This window comes from Quercus robur, chromosome 2, assembly GCF_932294415.1.
Source record: "Quercus robur chromosome 2, dhQueRobu3.1, whole genome shotgun sequence".
Lineage (NCBI taxonomy): Eukaryota > Viridiplantae > Streptophyta > Magnoliopsida > Fagales > Fagaceae > Quercus > Quercus robur.
In genome coordinates, this window is record NC_065535.1 from 84,575,417 (window position 1) to 84,584,632 (window position 9,216).

Sequence of the window (9,216 nt, forward strand, 5' to 3'; positions counted from 1 at the left end):
CCATAGGTTTGAGTCCGAGGACCATGCAATACCTTGGTTCTGTTCAAAACTTGATTTTTAAGTAGTTGGTTTCCCCATAGGTTTGAGTCCGAGGACCATGCAATACCTTGGTTCTGTCCAAAACTTAATTTTTAGGTAGTTGGTTTCCCCATAGGTTTGAGTCCGAGGACCATGCAATACATTGGTTCCGTCCAAAACTTAGCTTTTTTAAGTAGTTGGTTTCCCCATAGGTTTGAGTCCGAGGACCATGCAATACCTTGGTTCTGTCCAAAACTTAGCTTTTTTAAGTAGTTGGTTTCCCCATAGGTTTGAGTCCAAGGACCATGCAATACCTTGGTTTTGTCTAAAACTTAATTTTTAAGTAGTTGGTTTCCTCATAGGTTTGAGTTCGAGGACTATGCAATACCTTGGTTCTGTCCAAAACTTAGCTTTTTTAAGTAGTTGGTTTCCCCATAGGTTTGAGTCCGAGGACTATGCAATACCTTGGTTCTGTCCAAAACTTAGCTTTTTTAAGTAATTGGTTTCCCCATAAGTTTGAGTCCGAGGACCATGCAATACCTTGGTTCTGTCCAAAACTTAATTTTTAAGTAGTTGGTTTCCCCATAGGTTTGAGTCCGAGGACCATGCAATACCTTGGTTCTGTCAAAAACTTAATTTTTAAGTAGTTGGGGGAATTAACCCCTCGGTTATGGCATGGGACATTGGTTTAGGGAGACTAGCTCCTCGGCCAAGCCCTTAGAACCATCCGCGCCACTGACACTTCGAAGCGTAGCCCCTAGTGAAGAAACGTAGCCCCTAGTGGAACTTTACGCTAGAACACTACAACCGCCTGTTGGAAATGACGGGGGGACTGTCTCAACCGACCGCCTGTGCCAATACACAAGCCTTTCCCACAGACGGCGCCAATTGTAAGGACTCAATTTGTAACGACCCAAAATGATAGTGGGTTCGCACGTAAAAAGGCCCAAACAATATCATTTGTAGAGCGTGGGTTTGAAAGGCTAGGCCTTGGTCACCGGACGGTGGTTAGTCATAATGTTCATACAGAATTAAATCGTGTTCGCTCGAGGAGTCTTTCTCCTTGAGGCGGTCTGGGAGGCTCTGGTTCTTGGCCTTTTTTCCCAGTCTCCTTTTTTGGCGCCTCAACCTTCACATTATATAGCCCTTCTTGGTTGATCCTAGCCCTCCACTTGTTGATCAGGCAGGTGCCTACTTAAGTACCCGTCCCATCAACTGCCTTCCCTTGCTTTTTGTTAGTTGCGATGACTGAAGTCACCCTGTTCAGGCGTCTTTTCTTATTAATATGGTTAGGACGTTTGCGGGCGCATTTAATGCGGAGGGGACGTATTTACCTTGAACTAGTTCCGCACCGTACCCCCACGTGGGTCTCATTCTACTCGCCTCTTCTTCAGGGGGCTTTTTGGGGGCAACCTTCAACGAGATGTTGCTCTTCCCTTTGAAGTCTTGGAATGTCGAGGACAGGGTCATCCTCGGCTGTGCCCCCAGGCATTTCGGCCTTTCCCTATTCGTCTTCGGCAAATACCTTCCTCGGCACGGGCCCTAGGCCCTAGTAGAGCGTGAGCCGGATCATAAGTTCTCTGGCCCCACAGACCTAATTTCACAATATATTGATATTGATGCAGTGGATTGTGCACGGTTGAATAAAAGTGGTGGGTCGTGTTAAAGGATTGGGTGGTGTAAAGTGTCCATCACTCACAATCAACCACTTAATATATTATGAAATTAAGTGTGAAATTGAGTGTCTTTAGAATTATTACAATTTAAAAAAAAACAAAAATGCAATTCTTGTATAGCGACACACTCTGCTACAACTTATTACATAAGTAGTGTAAACTTTTGATTAGATTACATCATTTACACATGAGTCCACCACTCTTATTTGGTGAAAAGTAATCCAATTATCACTTGATATGTGTAAGTTGTGGCAAAATATGTGTTCTTAGGCTTTTCTTTTTATATAGTAACGAAATTCATGTAAAAGACTGTTTCAAAACATATATTCATGTACAATTAATCTGCAAATTAGGTTGTCAAAGGCCTTGTAGCTGAATTGGCACCTCCCCATGTACAAAGTTATTGGGGGTCTAAGGGAGAAAGGGTTCGAGCTGCGGGGTTAGCATCATATTGTAATTATTTTTCCGAAAAAAAAAAAAAAGTCTGCAAATTAGGTTGGGCTGCAAGTCATTTCCTGATCAATTAATTAGAATTGATAAAATTAGATTCAAGCCCATCAATTCATCGAAACCCAAAGGTGGGTTTGGTATGAATTTGATCCAACTAGGTATGTTAAAACTTAAAACACAATTTTGTCCTAAACTTATCAAAAATCATTTCACAAAAGGTTCTTTATGCGTGTTTGTGTGTATGAATTTTTAGGACTATTTTCTTATTTTGGTTGTAATTTCTTGAAGTTATTTGACTTTGAATGTTTGTAAGTTGTATTAATCTGGTCATTGATCATAAACATTCTTCTTTTGGTGCATGGTTGATAGTACTGTACGGTACCTATTTAATTGGGAGCAAAGAGATGAGTATTATATTGGAGAGACTTATGTATCATACGATATGTTTGTATGTTGTTTGGATCATATTGAATCACTTTATATATGTAATTGGGCTGGCCTTATATCATTCAATTCATAAATAAGTGAATTTAGTTTGGGCTAATGAAAATTTATGAAATTGGGCCAGGTCTTATTGAGTCCAACAACTCTAAAATATAACATTTTTAGGGAGAAAAAGCTTACAATGCGTGTACAAAATACATTTTTGAACATCACGGCACCTTTAATTTTATGAATATTGTGACTTTTTATATTTATTCATAGCACTTCAAAAAAGCAGTGACATTTTAAAAATAAGTTTTTTTTTTTTTTTCTTTGGTATAAAATCATGAGTAATGATCAATGCATCTCATTTTATTTATTAAAAAAAAAAAATGCATGTGCCTAGTGCGCCACACATACATGTGTTTTATAAATGTCCATAGATTATTTTAATTATTTTATTTGTTAACGATTGTGTTATTTTATGTACTCACGATTTTTTTTTTTTTTTTTAAAATGTAGGATATGTTTTAGAAACAAATAATCCACTTTGTTTCCTTCATATCACAATCTACACAAATACTTTTAACAGTTGCTACAGCTGATTTAGGGGAAGGTATGGGTGTAGAACATTAAATGCATTGACAATGTTATGTTGCAAGATATTTTATATTTCTAGCTAAATGATTAATAGTTGTCAACTAACGAAGGATTTAGAGTCCTAGTGAACTTAACCAGCCAACATAGAGGCCGTGTTTCAACGTAAAATAATGGTCACCAAAATCTGTGTTGAACATGAAGTTTTGTGTGTTTAGAGTTTAGATTATGAGTAAAAACTAAAAATCTTGAAAACTTCAATAGAAGAAAATGCAGATTACAAGTAATAACTAACAAATATTATTGTTGTATTTTTTTTTTGCTAATAATATTATTGTTGTATTTAACTTTAAATAAAAAATAATAATCATGCATTCTTATATTTTATTTAACATAAACAGTTAAAACATACAAATGATGATTAGAAATCTATGCACAAAGTTGATTAAGGAAATTATTGCAGCCTAATGTTAAGTCTTCTAAGCCATACTGAGTGAAGCAACATATGAAAAACATCAAATGGCTTAGCCGGCCGATTCAGCTCAAAATGCCTTTGCACTTTTGTCACCCTCTTCTGCATTTTCAAGTACTTGCTGTTTGAAATGCCTTTCAAAATTGTCTTAATCTCTGGTATTCTCTTTGATGGAATATGCAGCGAAAACTTGCTCCAATTAAGAACATCACTAAAGGGTAACACATAATAATCAGAAATAATCACTGGAACACACTCTGCAAAAATTGCCTCAACCAATCTTGGGCTTGCCACTTCGAACCCACTTGGGCACAAGCAAAACTTGCTTTGTCCCATAAGTTTACTATAGTTTTGGTTCTTGGGAAGGTACTCATGGACTCGAACTTCAGCGTCTTTGTCCTTCCAATACTCCAATAAAGCATTCCTTATGTTTCCATGGGCCCCTCCTGCAAAGAATGCGAGGATAGAACGCTTATTAGGGGCTAGGCCAAGGTTGCGAGGTGGGCTGAGCTTAATGGGTTCCAAGTTATATTCTGGTAATGAGACATCCCTTCCTGGTTGGAATCCTTCTGAGGTGTTGGCATTGCATAGTACTCTCATGAAATTCTTGAAAAGTTTAGGATCATCTTTTGATACTTCTGGTCCCTGGAATATCAAGAAGAAGATGCGTTACTAGATAAATATGTAATCTAGTGGTTGATTAACATTTGGATGATTTATGTTTATTACACCCAAGAGATAGAGAAAAGCTTTCTATATTACTTTGATAGAAAAATGAGACAGACTATTAGTTAAAATTTGAAGTAGAAGAACAATTCGAAAAATGAAAATTGAACTAAACTGGACCAAATCTTCAACCTAGATGGACTACTTCTTTGTAGATAGAGGATAAATTTAGGTATACTCCAAAATTTACTTGTGTTTCACTAATCCAATGATCAAATCAAGTTAAAAGTGGAGTTGATTAGAGAGTGAATAGTATAATAAGATATCACATTGGGTACATTAAATCATATGGTGAGTACTAAGTCTTTATTTCACCAATAGTTCATAGGCTTTTCCTATTATGGAAGTCAAATCCAAAACTTAGTGCACTTGAGAATGTGCTAATCTTATCCCAAATAAATTTTTAAGTGTATTATATAGCCTGATAACAAATTAACAATATATTGAATTTCTATAGTCTTTTATACAACTCACTAAGTTCAATCGAGACCATGACCACGAGTCTTGCTTTAAGTTTAAGATTTTTGATCTTTGAATTGGACCAGCCCAAGACCAAATCACAAACTTTAATTGAAGTATTGAACATCTGGACTTTGGGCAGACTTTTGCTCTAATTAGAACCAACCAAATTTGTTTATTAAAAAAAAATTCATAAGATAAAGAAAATAAAAGAGACTTAGCTAAAGATGCTAAAAAAAATGCACAATTTGTAAAATAAATATTACCCAATCATGACAAGAGACGAAAAAGTGGTCCGCTCCACTGCTTCTATTCCAATATGGGTATCTATCCGCTACGGTATAGATGTAATCAGTGACGATCCGGACTAGTCGATCACGAGCGTAGTCAGTGACAGGCATGTAGATGTACTCAACAATGTATGTAACACTTATAGGTAGGAAGAATACATGGGCCTCATCAGGATGGAGGGCCATGAATGTGCTCTTCCCACTTTCCATTTCATCAATGAAGTGACCTTCAATAGAGTAGATGTTCTTAGTGGGTCCATCATGGACCAAGGGTTGCTCTCCTTCCTTGTAAGCCCACACTTTGAATCTCTTCACCATTTCTTTATGACTCCTGCTCAGCCAAAATCATGAGAAGTAAACAAAATTGTTATTTCTCTTGTATGAACACAACCTATTTAATAATTATATCAAAATCTCTCAACTTCAACACAATTTTTTTCCCCTCTAAATGGGTTAACTCAACATGACCCATATCACTTGTTTAATAAGTTGGTCATATTAGATTGGCACAAACATGATTCATTTTAATCAAGTTATGTTGTATTGACACGAACACAACCTATTTCAACCCATTTAAAACTATAACTTAAATCATTAACATATTCTTATATTTTATAAGCACATTAAGTATAATAATCATAAACAAAAAAATTTCATATTAAAGTATTGCAAATAATATCAAACATTACCACTCTTAAAAAAAGAAAAAGGTAAAAAAATTAATTTCTATAATCTAACTTACATGATCTATCCTATGATTTACTTCTACTAATTAAAATAAAATTTTTCCTGACACATTTATACTCTTCTAGTAATATTTAGTGTCTGTTTGACATTAGTTTATAAGTTTAACTTTTAGTTTTTAGCATTTTTAAGCTTATTTCTCACTTTTTCAAAGTACAAGTATACTTTGGCATATTTTCAATAAAAAAATTTCCAGTAAAAAGCTAGATAATCTGTTTCCAAATGGACATTTTAGTATAAAGTTAGAAGCCTAGATATAAATCTCATTACGCATATCTACTAATATTTAATTTTATTATTAATTTTTAAGTTGTGCAAGACTTAGGAATTGTTACACACTTACACCAAGATAAGTTTGAATCAAATGACAAATGGCTTCAAAAAAAAAAAAATCAAATGACAAATAAAAGGGCATACACAAATATACCATGTGAAGTGTATATTTTAGGTAAAAATGTGATTAATATTTGCTACTTTGGGAGAAAATGTACAATTCTTATAACTACAATGTACACTTTACATGAATAGTGCAACGTAAAAATAGTTTTTTAACTTTTTTCATAGAATAAAATTTGACATGCATATGAAAAAAAATATAATTCAAGTATTCAACGCTTGGATTTTTAAAATATTAGTTTTATATAATGTAGTGTAATATCATAGTAAAATATACTAACGCTCCGTTTGTTTTCACATTAACATTTTTAGAACAATGAGTACTTGTGGGGTGTGGGGAGTAAGGGCAGGGATTCAAGTGTACATGAGAGAGTTTTACATACATATACACTTAGATTAGACTAGAGTAGAATTTTTATAGGGTATAAAAAAAAAAAAATCAATCATTTTCTATAAAGTATTTTTTAGAAAATTATCTTACTTTCCTATGTTTGGTAGCAACCTTAAAATGAGTTGGAAAGATAAAGTTATTTTCAGAAAATTTTAATGGAAAACAACCCTATCTTATGTCAAACTAAATAAGGGAAGTAAAGAGATAGATTTTCTATGATTTTTTTTTTTGATACTATCAAATACAGAAAAATGCAAAAAAAAAAAAAAAAAAAATTATCTTCACGTAAAGTTTTTTATATTAATACAAAAGAAAAATAACTCAATCCTAACTTATATATATATTTTATATATATAAAAGGAGTAAGACAAAGAAGAAAAGATTTTGTACAGAAATAGAAGTTAATAATATAATATAATATCATCACTTCACCGTTTGAATGATAAAAAGATATATAAAAGGAGTATGACCAAGAAGAAAAGATTTTGTACAGAAATAGAAGGTAACCTAGATTTATAATAAAAGATTTATAATATAATATCATCACTTCACTGTTTGAATGATAAAAAGCTAATGTTTGAACATATTAGATAACCTAGATTCTATAAAAGGTATGTAGCTGAAGTCATGTTCATCACTACTCATTACTTTATTTTAAAGGGTCATCTTTAGAGTAATAGTTAATAATTTATTTTAAAAAAATTTTGACACAATTTTTATAGAAAATGACAAAATTATTAAAATATTAATTATTTTTTCTTTTCTCATAAAAATTTTCTTTAAATTAATTATTAAACATGGCCATAAGGACATCATCATTTCCCTGTTCTAAATAGGTAGCACTTAATTAGTCAAGTTGCATGTTTTACCAAAATTTGGATCCTCTCTCGTAATGCATGCACATAAATCAATCCGATCACACGGTTGACTGGCACGAACTTCGGCAAGAGTCTTCTTGTATTTTACTACTATAAATCAAGATTAATTTGGGTTTGAATCCTCCAGCGTATCAAACGGTTTTCATGTGCGTTAATCACTCACGCTTTCACTTAATTCGCAAATTCATCGACCCGTGTCTCTTACTCCTAAACTTTGACTTGCAATCTTAACCTTAACCCACCAACATACCAAAAACAAAATTCTTGATACCATGAAGGTGAACCGTTTGAAGATCTCAACATTAATTTCAGAGCTCTCAAACTTTAATATTAGTAGCAAGCAATTAAGCAAACGAGGAGAATACTCAGAACTCAAAAAGTTACGTTTCGGGATTATTGCCAATTCGCTTTATTAGATGGAATTAATACTAAAGTTTTATCATAGAATAAACGAAACCAAATAAGTAGATATCTCTGAAAACTTAACTGATGAAACGCATAGGCATTTCTGTAAATGGAACCTCTTGGGATGAAACTTCCATCATCATCATCAGATGTATAATTCCATTTCCTCGTACGAATTGCTTTGTGAATAGCCGCTCTTGCTCTAGCCAAGTCGTCTTCAATTCTTTTCTTACCACTCTTGTTCTGCAAAAATTAAAAAAGAAAAAGAAAAAAGAAGATCATATATATTCATATTGAATCAAATACATATATTATGAATCTTTCAAAATTTACAAGCACATTTTAACCATTGAACTTACTCTGATATGTAGAGGATTAAGAGGAGCTTCTGCCATGGCTGGAGCAGGTGCAGGTGCAGGTGCGGGTGAGATTTGTGGGGTTGTATAATTCGTTTGCATATGGTCAAAAGATGTTATGGAAGAGAAAATGAGTGAGAGATGGGTTTGGTTTAAGGTACAGAAGTGGAGGAGGAGAAGGAGGAGAACGGTTGGAAACAGAAAAAATATGGATGAGTGAACTCGGAGGGTTGCCATGACTTTTAATCTATAGTCTCTTATGTCTCTCACTCTTTCTTCTTCTTCTTCTTCTTCTAGGGTTTGAGAGAGAGAGGGAGAGAGAGATATGGATAGATGGATGGGAAATACTAATGAAGTTATTTAACCAATCTTTGCCAACTTCTGCTATGCTATAAAAGAAGATTAATGTGATCTTTGATTTATTAGCAGAGAAACGTTTGAGATTATTGTGTGTGTTAGCGTTGATCCTTGTTTTCTCAATCAAAAGAAAATATTTTTATTTATTTTTTAAATTTCAAAAGAAAATCATAAAAATTAATTTAGGAGTAGAAGTCATGATTTCCTCAAAAAGAAGAAAAAAAAAAAAAAAAGGAGTAGAAGTCATGAACCAAGAATACTGTATAAATTAATACTCTTTGGCCTTTACTATTTGTTGTATTCCACCAAATACAACTTACCATATATTTGTTTTACATTTCATATAAAATAACAAAAGTTTTAAATGGAAAAATATACTAAAATTAGTAGATTATAAAATGGAACACCAAAAGTGGAACAAAATATTTGTCTTTTGAAATTATGGTAGGTATATATGGGAAACATTATGGTTCTACCAAAAGTGAAAAGTGAGCATAACTTGTGAATTCCAAGAGGACTTGTTTCTCTCTCTCTCTCTCTCTCTCTCTCTCTCTCTCACATCAATAAGATTAATTTAT

General features: G+C 33.4%; 1 protein-coding gene across 1 annotated transcript; it reads right to left on the bottom strand.

Moving 5' to 3' along the window:
* Nucleotides 1–3,518: 3,518 nt before the first annotated feature.
* Nucleotides 3,519–8,838, bottom strand: LOC126715465 (probable glycosyltransferase At5g20260). The gene is made up of 4 exons (XM_050416064.1): nt 8,285–8,838; nt 8,008–8,168; nt 5,088–5,442; nt 3,519–4,281 (listed from the first exon to the last, which is right to left on the bottom strand). Exons 1-4 carry the CDS (start codon nt 8,516–8,518, stop codon nt 3,619–3,621), a joined length of 1,413 nt encoding a protein of 470 aa, XP_050272021.1. The 5' UTR covers nt 8,519–8,838; the 3' UTR covers nt 3,519–3,618.
* Between the last annotated feature and the right edge of the window lie 378 nt (nt 8,839–9,216).

Excerpts from the sequence above, each read along its gene's own strand:
- LOC126715465 (XM_050416064.1), bottom strand. The coding sequence starts at position 8,518 with ATGGCAACCCTCCGAGTTCACTCATCCATATTTTTTCTGTTTCCAACC. Across the intron at positions 5,443-8,007 it reads AATGCCTATGCGTTTCATCA|GAGTCATAAAGAAATGGTGA; the intron begins GTTAAGTTTTCA and ends TTGGCTGAGCAG. Across the intron at positions 4,282-5,087 it reads TCGTCTCTTGTCATGATTGG|GGACCAGAAGTATCAAAAGA; the intron begins GTAATATTTATT and ends TTGATATTCCAG.